This window comes from Pelmatolapia mariae, linkage group LG1 (genome assembly GCF_036321145.2).
Source record: "Pelmatolapia mariae isolate MD_Pm_ZW linkage group LG1, Pm_UMD_F_2, whole genome shotgun sequence".
NCBI classification, from domain to species: Eukaryota; Metazoa; Chordata; class Actinopteri; order Cichliformes; family Cichlidae; genus Pelmatolapia; species Pelmatolapia mariae.
The window spans coordinates 28086384-28104558 of NC_086227.1; the positions used below are offsets into that span (position 1 = coordinate 28086384).

At 37.5% G+C, this 18175-nt stretch overlaps 1 protein-coding gene across 1 annotated transcript; it reads left to right on the forward strand.

The window, feature by feature from the left end:
• The first annotated feature begins 570 nt into the window (after positions 1–570).
• On the forward strand, positions 571–14387 carry LOC134630491 (AN1-type zinc finger protein 3-like). Its single transcript, XM_063477807.1, has 6 exons — positions 571–941; positions 5611–5651; positions 5745–5918; positions 7492–7557; positions 9617–9814; positions 12341–14387. Exons 1-6 carry the CDS (start codon positions 859–861, stop codon positions 12493–12495), a joined length of 717 nt encoding a protein of 238 aa, XP_063333877.1. The 5' UTR covers positions 571–858; the 3' UTR covers positions 12496–14387.
• Positions 14388–18175: the final 3788 nt, after the last annotated feature.

Here is an 18175-nt window from a genome sequence, read left to right on the forward strand (position 1 = left end):
TTATTATTATTATTATCATTTTGTGCTATTCTAACATCTTAAAAATAAAGCCTTATCTATCTATTTATCTATCTAGATTTTTAAATTCAGATGTTTTTGTTTGTGTTTTAAATATTCCTTTATAATAACTATGCATACTACAGTTTTAATTTTGTTTATACATGTTTTTGGGGGGCTTTGTTTTGTTTTGTTTTGTGTTTTTAACTGCTACCGAGACGCGTTAAAATATGTCCAGTGAAAAGGGTCTGTCACAGCCTGTCACATCATTTTACATTTCTAAGATACATCCTGGGAGGATAACTTTGTTTTTAAGTGAACAAAACACTCTCAGAGACACTTTCAGAGCTCCGGGCTTTTTAACTGTGGTTTTGTCTGGATCATACCATGATAACGCTTCTAAAATGAATTATTTTAAATGAGTCATTCACCGAGTTCAAATGTCATTTCTGTATACACAATGCTAACAATTATTATGTCGTTATTCCGTGTCCCTTAACAGTTTGTACAAACACGTCAATCTAACTTTTGTCTTTCGTGTTCCTCACATACCTCCCCGTCTCTGCTAGTGGTTTGTTCCTCACTCCAGCTGATCGGCCCAGGATCCCCGGTGGTTCCGTCCGTTGCTGGCTTTGACGGCCCCAGCGTCTTAACGTCGACTTCAACTACTTTAATTTGACGGACTAGGTGGCCGCTTGTGTCGTCAAATTGTCCACCCTACACTGAAACTCGGAAGAATTATCTGGGCAGAGTGACGGTTGTATGCTTATCAAAGCCAAGGGGATCTAAACGCAAATACGAGGCCCTCACTCCATCCACGGATTCACCTGCTACACCGACAGCTTGACACGGGAGACAGACATGGGCGACACGGGGAGCGAGGGCAGCAAGCCTCCGAGTAACGTTAACGTTATACCCCCTCGCTGCCCCTGTGGGTTCTGGGGGTAAGCAGAATAACCTGTCAAACGTCTCGCTTTCTAACGCTTTCTTTCTCTGCCAGTAGCTAGCAGAGTCGATAGCCACTAGCATTAGCAGCTCAAACAGGGATGAGCTGCTTTTCTCCTTATTACCCCCTCCCCATTGTTTTGTAGCATTAGCTACTAGCTAACACCAGTTGGCCTCGGTAACCTTTTCCTGTAAAGGAAGGAAGCAGGCAGGGTAGGGAATCTGGGGTAAGCCTTCTAGGTTACGCGACAGGTGTGAAAGTGTTAATCAACTGGATAGTTAACGTGTTAAGTTCATGCATGAAGCAGTTAGTTAGAGACATCAAAGTGTCTCCATGAACCAGACTCTAGCAGAAAGAAACGGGCAACTGGTACTTTAAACTGAATGTGCCGGGGTTGCACAGACAAACTGGCACTGTGCAATAATCCTGCTGTGTACAATTTGATTCATGTGTGTTGAGGCATATGTTAACTTTGCAACACATATGAGCCCAAATTAGGTTTTGTAATATGGACCGGTTGAAAAATGTATTAGTATTATCACTCTTGGCTACTTCTTCAAATGTCGAATTTTAAAAAGTAGCCCACATTGTTGTATTTTAGGAAAAAATGGATGCAAAATATTGTACTTTAGTGGACGTATTTATGATAGGCATTTATAAACACTTGTAGTCTTAAGTTTTCTGCTCAGTGGTAAAAAATCAGAGAAATGTAGTACTTAGCCAGACAAGAGAGGATCCCAAAATTAGTTCTCACAAAGTGAAATGAGACTATTGGAACTCACAAGTATCTCATTCCATTTGTGTATATTTTACAAAAATGCCACTTTATTCACTAACCTTTGGACTAGTATGGAAATGACATACAATACAAAAGACACTGCAATGTCAGTCACCAGCTCTCATCAGAGAATGTGTTTTCCATGACCAAAGGCATCAGTTTTTTCTACCTGACTAGAGTTTACAAAGCATTTAAATATCTGTGGAGTTGGCACGCAAATAATCATATCCATACCGCCTTGGCTTTGGGAAAAGCGATTAAATGGGTTTGTTACAGTACCAAAACTAAGCATGATGGCCCAATATTTTATTTTTTTAGTACATCAAATGTCTTTAATTTTTTTTAAATGTTTTAAGTAGACCACAGATTTGCTTTAAAAACAAGTTTATAAGTATCAACAATTATGAGTGTGGACCGCATAAGTTCTGTTACTTGGATAGCTAGTATTATTTATTTAGACTCATTTTGTATGCCATCCTCCAACAACTTATCTGCTACCAGTGGTGGTATCCGTTGTAATGGTACCAAGGACACAGCCACATATCTTGGCCAGAAATAACTGTTTGCTGGGCTGTGAGGATGCATAAATTGATTGAAAACGTCTTGCACTGCTTCTGAAAATATTTGGCTGTCATACATAAATATGAGTATTCCAAAAGTTCATATTGGGAAATTGAAAGTGAATACTGTCACAATTAATATCAGACACTTGCTCTTTCTAAAAAGTTCAAAGTTTTTATATCTTTTTTTTCTCAGACAAATTTGAGAAGGTCAGGTGCGAGGTATTTGATTAAACTGACAAGGAATAAGTCAACGCTAACTTAAGCTTTTTGTACATTTATGGTAACATAGCATGTTGTCGTCAGCACTTCACCCATTTCCGTGACCTCCACTTGTAGTCCGTATGTGAGTAGGTGCAAAAAAGGGCACATTTATTTTGTGCCTTTTGATTATTTTATTATTTTACTAATGAATGATTTTCTAAATTTTGCACTTAGGCTGTGAGAAAACATATTTTAATGTGGCTGCAATGACAGAGTGAACTTCAACCATTTCTTGGCCACATTTAATTTAACAGTTTTGGGAAAGCAGTTTTTAAGTTGCCTTGCACATAAACAATAATTCACTTATTGAATCAATATTTTATATCATCATGTACCCACATGGATATAAAACATTTTATTTGTACTGAATGGCAAAATCATGATAGCACCAGCCCATTTTAAAGATTTCATATTAGCAGAAAAGATGTATAATGCTGAAAATAATGGCGATCGCTGTTGACAAGGCTGTGCAAAATGACTGGATTAGTCAAGTAATTACCCAGTCACTTAGTTTAATAACTTGTTCTGTATTGCTACCCACACCAAACCATTTTGGATCAATACAAGCACCGATTGTGTGCCTCGCAGTAGTTTGTAGATTGTGTCATTTTCAGAAAGAAAGCCAAAGCAGAGAACAAGCTGTTTGGTACTATAATAGGATGTTAAAAAAGTCAGCAATGATGTATCCAAACTCCATAGTTTAGCATCAAATGTCCCTTCCTATTTAACTTTCTTCTATTTGTGAGATCTACTCGCAAGCAGCCACCTGATCTGCTTATCCGTCTATGTTCCAGTTGACTGCTCAGCTGTGTAAGTTGTAAGGGTAATGCTAAGTTGTCTTTTATGAAATGTCAATAAGCTAGTTTTTTGAAACTGTTCAGGTCAGTGTTCTCTCCAGGCATTTTTCTGTGTGTGTAAGAGGATGGGGAGGGAAAAAAAGCATAATTATGGAAATTAGCATTGAGCAAAACATTAAAAATCCTTTAGGCAATCTAAGAGCTATTCTTTCCAAAGTATGACCTTCAATTTTAATGTATTTAAGATTACCGTTTGAATTCAAAATTGGGTGTTTGTTTGATAATGTGCCACCCTTACAGTTTCTTTTGAGAAACACATCGACAAAAAAAAAAAAATAGGTATTTCTAGCACACATGAAGAACTGCATGGTATGTCTGCTTCCCCAGTAACATAAAACTAAAACAGTTCAGTCCTTTGCTGTTACTCTTTTACCCCCAGTGAAGGTATACTGTCATCTTAAAAGTAATTGAGCCACATGCACTGGTGATACTATGCTTTGATTGCTTTCTATCACCTGAGTTCTAGCTGTATTTATGTTGTCTTTCATTTACCTGTTCATGTCAGGAGAATTTATTAAAAACTAATTTCTTCAAAACATTTATCACCCTTCCAATATCTCACTCCTTTGTGTCACTCAGGCTGAATCACAGAGGCAGTGGAGCCTGTCTTCCTGTCTGTTCCAATCAGATATTCTCATTAGTAACAGCAGTAGGCCAACTATGAAATAGACATGTTGTGTGCACTCTGTTCAGGCTTCAGTCAGCTTAACAGCCATGGAGCTGTTTTTTCTCCTGCATAGTTTTTCTCACCCTTCCTCATCCTTTTAATTTCCTTAATGAATCTGTAGTTTGATTACCTCTGATTGTAAGGTTGATAAGAGGATATGACTTGATGTTTACCCAGCATTGGCTTCCTCCCTGCCTGCGTGTAATGATGAGGTTTCTCCTCTATCCTAACTTCTTGCTTCATCCGTTCCCTTTTATACCTGAGACTACACACCAGGAGACTGACAGAAAGCCCTCAGGTTGACTGCAGCTGACCCTACATTTAGAAATGAGGACAAAGGTGTGCAATGGAGCGCCCAAAATAAATAGAATGTGACTGATAGCAGCGACCGTCACGCTCAGTGCACAGACAGTAAGGACGAAGGCTGGAGAGGAAATGAGAGGAGCCTTTCTCAGACTAAAACCAGAGCCATCTGTTGTGAAAGAGCTGTGCCACTGAAATCAGCAAGGCTCCATGACAATAGATAACTTATATCAAAAGTCTTTATCTGCCTTCAGGAAGGAAAAGTATGTTGAGAAAACTCAAACTACCACACTGATACTTTAACCCTTACTGCTAACCACTAGCTTTGAGTCTGTATCCCCATTAACATACTATGGGGAGTTTCATAACAATCAGAGGGAACTAGTTGACTTTTGTTCAGCTCATCTTAAAGTAGTTTTAAGAACCTTGTGATCAAAGTGAGACAGAAAGAATCTAAATCCAAAACGCAGAAACATAATGTAAATCTGTACTTATATTGACTGTTCAGATTGTTCTGGTAAATACGTTGGAGGACTGGCGTGTCCAGTGTGTGTCAAAAAGAATTATCCAATTTCTTTAGGTAATGAACATAAAAGTTTGTGGTACATTTTAAAATACATGGCTGACTATAAAGTTTTGCATACAAAACCTATGTTTTGTATTCACAGCTGCTCAATATGTCCCCCCCAGACGCACTTATGTCTTTACAATCAAACTGATCACACTCAAAGATAATGCTGTTATGCTATATACTGGCAACCAGATGAAACTCAGAAATCCCCTCTTTCTAACAGTACGTGTTTCGATCATTACTGGTGAACGTCTGCAGAATTAAAGTACTTTGAAATCAGAAGATTCTTTTTGATATGCCCTGTACTTGTAGCAATAATCCATGCTTTAGTTTGTACTGCAACAAATCAGTTTATTTTACATTGTACAGACACTATGTGTGACAGGTTTGTTTTCTTGAGTTTTGAAAACTGGATAGTTGTATGGAATGTGTTTAAAATTGATTTAATCAAGAAAAAAATAAAAATAGAGTCTAGGATTTCTAATTGGAATTTATATTTTTGTAAGTGTACATGAGCAAAAATATAGCCAAAAAGATACATTTCACCGCTCACTCTCACTTTTATCTTAGCCTCTTGTCTGTTTTATCTTATACCTTTTACTGCAAAACTGTTTTTAACACTCAGACTGCTCTATTAACACAATTGCGTTCCATTCCTTTTCCTCAGGTCAAGCAAAACCATGAATCTCTGCTCAAAATGTTTTGCAGGTAAGTTATTGTTTTAGTGGGAGTTTGTTGACTGATTTTTCTGTCTTAAAACCTCCAAACAAAGAAAATGTCCTCATGTCCATGTTTCCATAGACACTCAAAAGAAACAGCCAAACGACGACTGTGCTCCAAAGGCCTCTTCAAACTCTAACACCAGTCAAGCAGACATGTTCTGTAATGAAACAAACAACAGCATTAGTCAGTCCCTCATATCAGAAGACCCTTTGCCCGGAGAGATAGGAGTGACATCTGTACCTGTTCAGGACGGTAAGACAATCAGCAAGTTTTTCCTTTGGATCTGTGGGTAGTGAACATTTACACTTTAAAATTTATGAACTTAAAGGCTTGGTAATATAATGTGTGTAATTTGTAATGTGCGCCCTACACATGGAAACAATGTATGATTCGTAGATTTCAAATTTAGAAGTGAGTTAATGTGTGCCTTTATAAAATTGAGTTGTCAAAACCAGAGCTTTTAGATGAGAGCATTTTTCTGTGGAACACTGTTAGTAGATTCTGCCAGCTCAAGCAGCAGCTGCAGTATCCCTGCCCTGGCTATATTTGTCCTCATGGCACAGATAGAATGATAGGAAAGGGCATCTATTCAGAAGTGAAGGTTTTAAGAGGACACCTACAATTGCCAGGGCATCAGTCATTGCTATACAGTGACAAGGTTATTTGTGGAGGCCAATTCATAACAGAAAAATAAAGTGGCTACAAAACGGATGTGCAGAAATGGTATAAAAAAATGCCACGCTAACCTGGTCTTTTATTATTTTATTAAAATAATAAAAGACCAAAATTGTGATTGTATTTTAATAAAATACTAAAGCATATGCAAATATAAATAAATATATATATATTTATTAATTTTTTCAGATTTGTACATGTAACATGTACATATAACTCTTCGATCTGGCTATTTAAAGCTTCACAAACTCCTGGTTTGATCCCTTATTTATCTGCCACTAACAAATTATACTTTTCTGACCAGTGACTGAATGTATTTCAATTTAATGCCTGGAACTGATGCTCAAATATTTGGCTCCACAGCAGAAAATCATTTGGATGTAATCATAGAATCACATTGCTTAGACTGAGTAAATAATACCACATTACTAGCTAGGAAAGTGTTTAATGTCACCATTCTTGAAAAAGTCAAGATATTTGACTCGGTTGCATTTCTAGTGTTACACACTTTTTACAAACTCCTTTAAAACCATATAAGGAACAGGTGGATCATATAACACGTATTTGGTGCAACTCTTTATCTTTTTACCACCCACAGCCACACTGCCTCTTGGCTGGCTCCAGCCTGTACACATGCACACTGCGGTCTTTCCTTCACAGATATCTATCATAGTTGCTGCAAGGAGGAAAAAAAACTCCTTGCATAATAAAGGATTTCGCACGCCTCAGTCACGGTCTTTTCATCCTGCTTCCATATTGAAGATGGTACCCGAGTATCTGGGCAACCACCAGCAGATTCCTTGACAGCTTTTGTCCTCAGCCTCTTAGGGTTTTAAACTCTGGGCCTAACAGTGTCCCTGTAACACATGACCTAGTCTGTCAAACTAATACAGTTTAAACATTTATTTACATGTCTAAAGGGCTTGAGATATTTATACAATTAGTAATTTTGATCTTTAATTGCATTTTTTTTTTACTTTTTTTTTTTAATTGCTAAATAATTAATTTTTTCAGTTGAAAAATCACATTAAAGTAAGAAACTAATCTTCTTTTCCTCCTTCTTTGGTTCTTTTACTCATTTTGATCTCTTTCCCTTCTTTTTTTCTTTTCTTTTCTTTTTTATTTTTTTTTAAACTACTTTCTGCCTCAGGAGCATCCAGCAACGACACAGTCTTGGGTTCATTCTCCACTCCGACAAAACGTACATTTGAGTCAGGTATACCTCAGTTCTATACTACTACAATATACACTGTTGTATTTTGTTTGTATGTTTTAGTCATGTGCACTTAGAAAGTTCAAATTGGAGGACCCATTAGCATCAATAGCATTGAACTGATCCAACATGGCTGGGTTAATTGTTCTTCCAGGACAAGTAGCGGACAGCAGGATATTACTGATTCAACAGAACGTGCCAAGGCAAATGTAAAGCCAATCATGCTGTACTAGAGTGAATGAACACCATGAATATGCAGTATATCCACATGTAGTTGTTGCGCGGAATGATAACATCGACATGCAGTATGGAGATTTAAATGGCAAAAGTCACATAGAAAGAGAATTGTAGCTTCATGGTTAGCAGCATCTTCATTTGATTCTATAGATTAAAAACATAGATTTTGATTAATGAAGAGGAAATGGGTCACAGTGGCACACCACATGTGCATCTGTGAAGGACAGCATTATCATTAGCACTAATGGGAATCTACTGAATGAGGTCTATAAAACAGCCAGACTATTTCCTATTGCAGATTGCTTTTATTGTCCTTTCACCCTTAGGTGGCACAACTTGCTAAACTCATGCGTGCACACTCACACACGACAATGTCTAGTACAGAGTAGGATAGGCTCAGTAAAGGTGTGTGAACATGCTGATCCCTTGTCTAAAAAAGCGGGATCATGTCTAGTAATACACATACTCACACAGCGTCATTTAAACCTTTTACTGTTGGTTGAGTTGACATTTCACTTTTTACAGTCTCTCTAAATTGGGGCCATCTGTATTTCATTTTAGACACTGGATACACTTTGACTTTACCTTTTGTACAATATTTAATCTTGAATTAAAACGACATTAAGTCAACCAACCGCTCATCAGTTTACAGTGCAAATGCCCTGCCTTCACATATTTTCCTCCTTTAACTTATAGTTGTTCACTTACATTTAAATTTGATGTTACAGCTTGCTAAATTGGGTGCCGAGATCTTCTAGGATAACAAAAAGCAGGCAAGAATGAATTTTTTTTCCACAACATGCAATTGCACATGTGCAGACACACATACACACAAAGGGATCGATGGAGCAGACTAGGAGGGGATCTAACTGTTCAGCTTGGCCTAGTTCTCAGAGATTTATTGAGCGCTGATCTGCATTTCGGCCAGGCCAGTGAAAAACGTCTGCAGGATTGATGAGAAAAGCTGAGTTGAAATTCTAGCCAACCAGTGAAACCTTGCTACATTCTCTTGCTGTCTCAGGTGCTGGGCTGCACGTAATTTAATGCAGGAGAACTATCAATCTCGCTCTTTTTTTTTTTTTTCTTTTCTTTTTAAAAAAAAAATTAACACAAAGAAGAGTTTAGTTCCAGTTTGCCATCATCTGTGCAATCCCAGTTACAGAATAGACCAATTCTGACAATGGTGTATTGGAGTTTTTCTTAGGTTCCTTAGGTTTTGTATTGTTTATTCCATGGTAATAAAAAGTAAAGAAGGATTTTGGCTTCAGTTGCTTCAGATTTATTATTTCAAACCATTTTAAATTTGTTACACTTTGCATTTTTGTGTCTGCAGTACAAAACAGATTAATTTTCATTGAATGAATTTTTATATGTAATGTAATCACAGTCTAGTCTGATTTAACTCAATAGAAGCAGAATAAAGATGCAAAATACTCTTAAGCTGTTACAATATTGCTATTCATTTTGCTGAAAGTCAGCTTAATGTAGCTCCAGACTTTCAGAGAATCTCTAGGAACTATTTTCTTAGATGTATAAATTTTATTTGTTTAGCACCATTTAAAACATGGCTACAAAATACACACTAAAGCAACAACAACGGTCTTAGTAACATGACAAGTAAAATAAAAAAATAAAAAAAAATTTAGAATGAAAATGTGAAAGTGGGTTTGAAAGAAAAATGAAAAGCTGAGTTTAAGTTCCTTTGTTGCAGGGCTCTAACTGGCAATGCCTGATCTAAAAACAACAACAAAAAACAACAATTAAGCAAAACAGTTGTAGCCAAATGTTTTTGTTTTTTTTAACTTATTTTTCTCTCTCTTCTAAGCCTCAGATTCAGAAAGTGATGTTTCACCTGAGAAGCGAGCGAGAGTAGGTGGGATCCCAGAGGGTGAGGAGTCTTCATCATCATCATCGTCTTCATCCTCGTCTCGCAGTGGCTCTAAACAGCGGAGCCGTAAGCGTTGCCATCGCTGCCAAACCAAACTGGAGCTGGTACAGCAAGAGCTGGGTTCCTGTCGCTGTGGTATGATGACACATTTTCATATGTACAGTATTAACATACGCATCACATGAACACTTACGCAAAGGGGCATAATCATTAAGTACATGCATAATACTGTTAGCTTCATAAAGATCTCACCTTAGACCATGTTATTACCTTATGTTAATATGCAGATACATACATAAGTACACTTCGGTTAGCTTAGTAATAGTTTTGTGAATTATGTGTCCAGCACAGCACCGTTACCTGGATATTTCTTTGTGTGTTGAAAAAAATATATATGACTGCTTTTGCAAGCCTTGAGGGACCATTACAGGAAAGCCTCAATGTTTCACATTGCACATAAAATATAAGCCAATTACCACAAACACTAATGTAGTTCAAACCAATACTTGGCTTGCTAATCAACTTGTTTGCATACAAATTAAAGTACTTGAAACGTCAGAGCTCTTCACTGCTTAAAGACCAATCTGCTTAAACCAATGCAATAATTTCTAAATTGGAAATTGACTTTCCTTTTTTTTTCCACCAGGCACTGCTTAATACATGGGCTATCCATCCGTAATAGTCCAGTGCTTACTATGAAAACATGCTTTTTACAGACTGAAAGGGAAAATGGTGGCAATTATAGTGATTTCTGACTGTTGCAGTAATTGCAGATTACTTTGCTAATGGTTCTGCAGAATGTTCCACAGTGTAAGCCAAGAAGGTCTGATAATGAGTTGAAAGGATGAATGCTTTTCAGATTGTATTGGGGGTGAAAAGATAGCTCAAGTAGTGAATCTGATCCGATGCCGTCAGTCTCAGTAGTTTTCTGCTTTATACAGTTGCTATTTATCGTACTAGGTGTTAATATAACACAGAGTGAAGGCACTGGAATTGAACAGCTAATTATATCATATCTTTTAATGTGGAGACCTAACAGATGAAGGAACCAAAGGATTTCCTTTTAACCTAATAACAGTGGTCCTGCTAATTTCTAAACATTACTTCTGTGATTTTCCTGTAATGGGGAAAATGCGAAATCCCTCTCAATTATTTATATGTGTGGCTAAAATGTAAAATTCTTCTAAAGTCAGAAAGACAATCAACAGATGATGAGAACAGGGAGTACTACAACCTTAAAACTTGATTTCTTGTTGGCCTTCTGACCTTACTTCAAAACATGACAGTAAGCTTTGGTTTAAGTAATTATTAATCTGGGCATACAGCACGGTTTAATCACACAGTGGCTGCAGTTTGTTTGACCTTGCTAGCCTGCTGCATGTTGTAAAGCAACGGGGACAATGAAAAAACACTGTAAATAATTAGCCTATTAATTAATGTCTGCCATACAATAACTGGTGACTCACTCACTGGCAATTAGATTTAGAGGTTAGATTAGGAGGAAGCACCCAAGACCAAGGCATAGATGTTATCCAGAGAAGAACCCCAGAGGTGAAGGTCTTCATCTGCTATGTTTCTAACCAAGGGTGGTATGCTGCGGGTGCAAGAGACAGGTTGGGTCTTGGTAAAGAGGCAGTCAAGCCAGGTCTGTTTTTGGTGTACAGAAGCAGGGATTGACAGGTCCAGACACACAAGCTGTTATTATACCTGCAGTCTGACATTTTTCAGGCATATAACTGGATATGTTTAAGGGTTTCCTTTACAGCGTGTGTGCACACATCAGCTCTTCCTCATCCTTTATTCATTTTTGCCTCTACGTAAAATAAATATTTTAGACATGTTGGATTTTAGCTGTAAAATCTTTGAAACTTACAGTATACTCACAGATTGTATTTTGTGATGCAAAAAACATTTTCAAGTCACAACATTTCTTCCCAGCTCATTAATTTTACAAAAGAACTCAGGTTACCATTTTGTTAGAGAATACCAGCAGTGAGCAGGGGAGAAAATTTTTGATTTGTGGTTTCTAATAGGGGGAATATTCTGTCCAACGTGACACAACTTTCCTCCCTTCTAATCCACTCGCGTGTGCTGTAATTGTATAGATTTTAATTGCCTAGAAACCAGATGTTAAACTGGGCCTTTAATCACTACTTATTAAATGCCAGTAGCGTTATTATGTGTATTAATGAATGAATTTAAGATGATGAAAGCTAACGAGCTTCCCTGAGCCTTACGAGCCTCCACCATTGGCAGGGCTTTTTGTTGAAAGTTCTACAGTAGTTAGAGGGAGGAAACGCTATCTACTGAAAAACGGAATAGCATTGAAAGAGGAAGCGATCAAGTAGAATGTCTTCTTTAACACACAGGCACTGTGGCAAGTAGTACATGTTATCTGCCCTTGACCATTTAAAAAGTATATCTAAAGACTAAATGATTATCGACCTTTACTGGCATCTAAAAGTAATGCTACTCTTTTGATTTTTTTTTTTCTAGTTAAATTGTTTTAGGTGTGCTTTATGTAGCCATATCTTTTTTTCTTTAGTTCATGTATTAACTGCAGTGTGTACAGTTACAACTGCAATATTTGTGCATTTACTTAAGGCAACAAATTAATCCCTCCTTGTCTCTTTTATCCACAACCCCAAACCCGTCCTTTAGGTTATGTCTTCTGTATGCTCCATCGGCTTCCAGAGCAGCACGAGTGTCTGTTTGACCACATGGGCCGTGGACGTCAGGAAGCCGTCCTCAAAATGGTTAAGCTAGACCGCAAGGTGGGCCGCTCATGCCAGCGCATCGGGGAAGAGTGCTCTTGAATAGTCGTTCCCTCAGAAGAATCTTTAACAGGGATATTATTTTCTTGTCTTTTTTTTTTTTCCTTGAGATTTTTGCTTTTTTTTTTTGTGAGAGTGGAGATACAAACCTCCACCTTTTTTCTCTTAAAACTATGCTTGCTCTTTTTGAATTCCACTATCACCTATCTTGGTTGTTTTCTGCTTTTGTTGGCTTGATTATATCCCTGCTGCCTTTTGGAAAAAAACAAACCAAGGAAAGACAAAACAATAAAGAGCAAAGGAAATATACAGTTTGTTCCCTTTTGTTGCAAACTCTCAACTTCATAAAAATGAATGAAGTAAGATGACATGAATAAGACAAGAAATGCAATGCTTTATACAAGTGTTTTTCTTGGAAGCCAGACTTTACTCTTTACCTCAGAAAAGGAAAGGAAGAAACTGAGGAGGAGGAGGAGAAAGAAAAGGTTATCTTTCATGTACTCCTTGGCTTTGGCGCTGTTTATAGACTGTGCTCTTTACCTCAAAATCAGACCAGAGCTGCTTTGTACTCTGCGCCAAGCACGGACTTTGTGAAGCAAACGAGCAAGCGAGCCTCAGTTTAATTCAGTGTCTTACCCCCCCCCGGCCATCGATCACCCATAACCCTTAACCTCTAGAAACACAAACACCTGTTAAAATCATCCACCTCAGGATACTGAAGCTCAGTCTTCCCTCCTCCCATCAACTTCCATCCTTCTCTCCTACTCTACACAACACAATTTTCTCCATTCATTTAGGATTCTGTGAGGCTGTTTCTGCCACTGTGGATGATAAAACTGTTGGTGGAAGTCTAAGTCCATATATTCAGAACTTGCAGGGTGTCTTGGACTCAGACACACGCAGTGGTGGTGGGAACCGTAAACCGTTTGTCCTTGAATAACTGAGACCCGTCTTCAGTGTCAGGATGTGACTGAGGAAGACTTGAAGATTTTGTCTTCCTCTTTTTGTCTCTCTTATCTCTTTATTATGTGCAAACCTTCCACATAAAGACATTTCCTCTTCACATCCATAATCTTTTTCAGGATGTGTACAAACTTCAGCACGACAAAATTTACAGGATGTGAGGGATAAAGCGTTCTTATGATTTGGACTTGGACCTGGAATGTCTGCATTGTTACACATTACTGTACTTTTGCTATCATACACAGTTTGACTCTGGTGATATTTTATGCGCTCAGCTGTTGTTCACATTGAGCACAAACAGGTAAAATCTAACGTTGCTGTATACATAATTTGATCTGAAGCTGCAGTAGCAAACCAAAAAAGTTCTTCTTTTTTTTTGGTTTCTGATGGCAGTCTGGGTCTCATCATGTTTTTTAGTTATGTTTGTTCCCAGCTTTGAAGCAAAATTTTGTGTGGGTGTATTTGATTCCTTTTTACCAGTACTTTAATATCCCTTACTATAAGTTGCGATTTCTAGCTAGCATGATGAGATCACATGCATTCTCCTCTTCCTGTCCTTCTCTTTGGTTTTCTCATCTTTCCCTGTATTGATTGCTCTATTTTCTCTCGTTTAATTCGTTATCCCTCTTTCTTGTTGTGCTGTAGATGGAGGGCACAGGTCTGGAGTAAGTGTGCTGAAAGTTAAAATCAGTAAATAATTACCTTCCAAAGGTTTTCCAGATGGAGTGTAGAAAAAATGAAAAGAGAATGCGTAATGAATGAATATTTGGTATCCTAAATAAAAACTTATTTAACCTTGTTAACATTTTGCATTTCAAACTTACACTGAAGTTTAGAGCTGAATTTTCTTTTGGTTGTTAAGATATCAAGCGAGAAGGTCACTTGTGTAAAATTCTATAATTTTTCTTTTGCTTTACTGTTTGCTTCTCCTCTTCACCCTTTTTTGTTTTATTGAAGAAGAATAAACTGGATTAGACAAAATACAGCAATCTTTGGTGTCTTTACTGGTTTAGGAGTGTTATATATCAGGTACATCTTGCCTTTTTGCCTTCAGAACTACCTTAATGCTTTGTGCCATAGATTCAACAAGATGCTGGACACATTGCTCAGACACTTTGTTCCATTTTGACACGATGGCATCACGCTGTTGCTGCAGATTTGTTTACTCCGCATTCCAAATGCAAATCTCTAGTTACACCGCATCCCGACAGTGCTCTATTGGATTCAGATCTGATGACTGTTGAGGCCATTCGAGTACAGTGAACTGTCATGTTAAAGAAACCAGTTTGAAATTATTTGAGCTTTGTGTCATGGTGTTTTTATCCTGCTGGAAACAACCATCAGAGGAAAACAAGGAACTGACATGGTCAGCAGCACTGCTGTGGCATTTAGACGCTGCTCTGTTGGTATTAAGGGGGCCAATGTGTCCCAAGAAAATATCCACCATACCACCCCACCAGCCTGTTGGTACAAGGCAGGATGGATTCACGCTTTCATGCTTCCTCCAAATTCATACATACCATCCAAATGTCACAGCAGAAATTGAGATGCATCAGACCGGCCAATATTTCGTTTTTCAATCTTTTGGTGAGCCCTTGTTTAGCCTTAGTTTCCTTTTTTTGGCTGATGTGGTTAGGTGTACTTAATAAAGTGGCCAGCAAGTGTGTGTATATTTTAGAATCATGTTATTGTAATCACATCGCAAAAGGAAATTCGAATTCACTATATATATAGATAACTGGCAGTGCTTGTTTGAGGTGAAGTTGGTTAAGGCTTCATGTGTTAGGCTAGCTCTCTTTCACTTCCTGCTAGTTTTTATACTATAAATATCTGTTTACTGCTGACAGAGAGCTGCTATAGATCTACACACATTCACTTGTGTGTGGCTAATGGAGAATTTTAACTAAAGAGGTCTCTGACGGCAGCAGTGAGTCTTGTGGGTTGGCTGAACTAATTAATGTAGTTTAAGAAAAAGAAAACATGCCGCTATGATCAAAAGAAATCTTCAGATGTTCAAGTTGGTCATCCGCCAGACTGAGTGTAATCTCTTATCCTACTCTCACTCAAAGGGAGTCAAAACTATGTGAGATAGCACCTAATGTGAAGTAGGTGTGAGGAGTTTCTTCTCTGTCAAAATAAGTGAAACTTTAAAAAAAACACTGCTTAAAAACTTTATAAATCACTCGCAGTTTACCTCTCATTGCAAAATGTTAATTTTACATTCAGTTCAGTATTGCAGGAGCCTCAAGTTAATAGTTATTTTGCTGCTTGTCATTCTTTTGGATTTGGCTCAAGTACATTGTTTTGATTTGTAATCTTTTAAGCCCCCCCAAAGCCTTGTTATATATTTATGTATTTTTATTTTTTATTTAAGTTTGGCAGAGTCTATACTTTTCTTCTTGTTTTATATTGTGCTGATTATATCCTGCACCCTAGATGGAAAAAGTTCCTGGATTGGGTGGCAACAAGGAGCATAAGATCTGTATTCGCTGCAGGCTGCCTGGTGTTAGAGAGGGATTTAGAGGATAAGATGTTGTGGCCAGTGGTAAGTAATCTCCTTACAGCTCAACAAACAAGGAAGCCTGCAGTTCTTTCCACCTCCATTGGCTTCCAACTGTTATATACACCATCCTTGTATTGACTATTGCCTTGTTAAATGCTTGCTCTCCGCGCCTCTCCCTGTGTCTTCATGTTTCGACTGATATCACTTTCTCTCTGTGTCTCAGAAGCACTCACAAGTTAGGAAAGCGCTGACGTGTTTGTTCCTGCTTTAAAGAGCAGGCACCAGTTTGAACAAGAGTTTAGTGAAAGAATAATCTCAGATATACAGTAAATGCAATAAAGGATAATGAATTTAATGTCCGATGAGGCTGTTTTCCAGGCAGAGCTGGATATTCAATATAATTGTAAAGTCACTTATTAGTCTGATTACATTTGATGAGCACTCATTGGTGTGGAAGCATGTCTGTAATTACATCTGATGCATTACAGCCACTTAAAGACAGAGGATTCCTTATTTATAATTCAAATAAATGATACAGGCGGACACCTCGTGTCAGATTTTTGAGGAGGCAGATTATATACTTCATATAATTTTTAAAACAAGTTTTAAAAAAAATCCATATGTCCAAGCTATTTTTATAAGACTGAATGAAATGACTATGCTTAATGTGAAAATGGCCATTCACAGTGATGAATTCAGAGATTCATGCAGACTTTCTTGTAATTTCTAAAGTGCTCCTGTGCAATAGTTGCGCAGGCTTTCTGAAGGCTTTTTGATGGTTTTCTTTGGATGCTGGCTGCTTTTTCATGAATTTCTACAGTCATTGGTCTAGCCTTTATACCTCAATATTTTCAGAGGATTTATTTATTTATTTATTTTAGCCATTTTGTTTATTTGGTTGGCATTTTTTTTTAATTTAGAGACAAAGAGAGGCAAGCCTGCGTTGGTTTGGACATGTGCAAAGGAGGGACAGTGGAAGGATGTTGAATATGGAGCTTCCAGGAGGAAAAGCGGAATACTCAGGGAATAAAGTGGTAATGAAGGACATGCAGAGAGCTGGTGTGACAGAAGAGGCAAATAATCTGCTGTGGCGACAGATAAAGGGAGCAGCTGAAGGAAGAGATTTGTTTAGCCACTAATTACCAAACTATCAATCTAACTCAAGAGATGAACCACTGTTGTGTCTACAGATAAAAGGGAAACTTGGCAAAGAACCTGTTTTAACCTCCTAAGACCCGAACTCTTCCACAGCATGCATTTTTAATTTCTCTTTGATATTTGGGCTGATTGGGAACTGAGAAATGTAAAAACGAAGAATTACCAGATTTTTTTTTTTTTACTTAATTTTTGTTTCCAAGAAAAATAAGAGCCACATATGAGGATATTCATTTAAAATTTCAACAGAACAGTAGCAGTATAATGTCCTCGTAAGTGGATATCAGGCCCTTGTAGAGCAAAATTGAGTATTTTGGTCTAAGTAACCCAAATGTGATGTCCACACATTGTTACTAACAGCCTGTTCCAACAACACACAATTTGTTCCCATTTCTCTAATCTACAAAAAATAGCATTTTGGGATTATTATAGTATTATTTAGTAATTTATCACCAAAAAGGTGATTCAGGCTGGGCAGAAGAATGAAAGTAGGGTTTTTTGCTTTATATACTTTATTTCCATGTATCTTTGCACATGTTCCAATAAATTACTGCAGCTTTTTCTCATTTTTCTAGCAAAATATAATGAAGTTAGGGCAATCTCAAGACCTCTGCACAGTAGTGCAAAACTGTGAGCGAATACTGATTGTGTGGCAATGTTATATATTCTACTGCAGGGTAAATAACAGATGTTTGCTTACACATTTGCCTTATAGAGTTAAAAAGAATATGACAAACACAAAATGTGGTTATGTGCCTCTGAGGCAGCAGTATAAAGCATATGTGTGTGTATGTGCTCTTTATGTCTGTGCTACTTAACTAGTTTCTTGTTGTTGTTAAAAAGGCAACATTACCAATCCCTTTTCGCACCCCCACCATATTTCTGCTGATGTTATTACAGTAAGCCATCAGCATGAATAGGCCATGTATTGAAAGCATATGTTTTCATTCTTTGATTTTTAAGTTTCTACAGTCACTATCCCTATTAAGGCATAGGCTCCAACACCATCCAATGATCTTTAACCACCACAAAGTGACTTTATTCTGCAGAAACCTCAAACAGGCATGCTGCTGACATTTGGTCAGGTTTAAGAGGAAATTA

Bases quoted from the DNA above. Each gene is read 5' to 3' on its own strand.
- LOC134630491 (XM_063477807.1), top strand. From the start codon at position 859: ATGGGCGACACGGGGAGCGAGGGCAGCAAGCCTCCGAGTAACGTTAAC. The intron at 942-5,610 runs GTAAGCAGAATA...CCTTTTCCTCAG, and splicing joins TGCCCCTGTGGGTTCTGGGG to GTCAAGCAAAACCATGAATC. The intron at 5,919-7,491 runs GTAAGACAATCA...TTTCTGCCTCAG, and splicing joins ATCTGTACCTGTTCAGGACG to GAGCATCCAGCAACGACACA.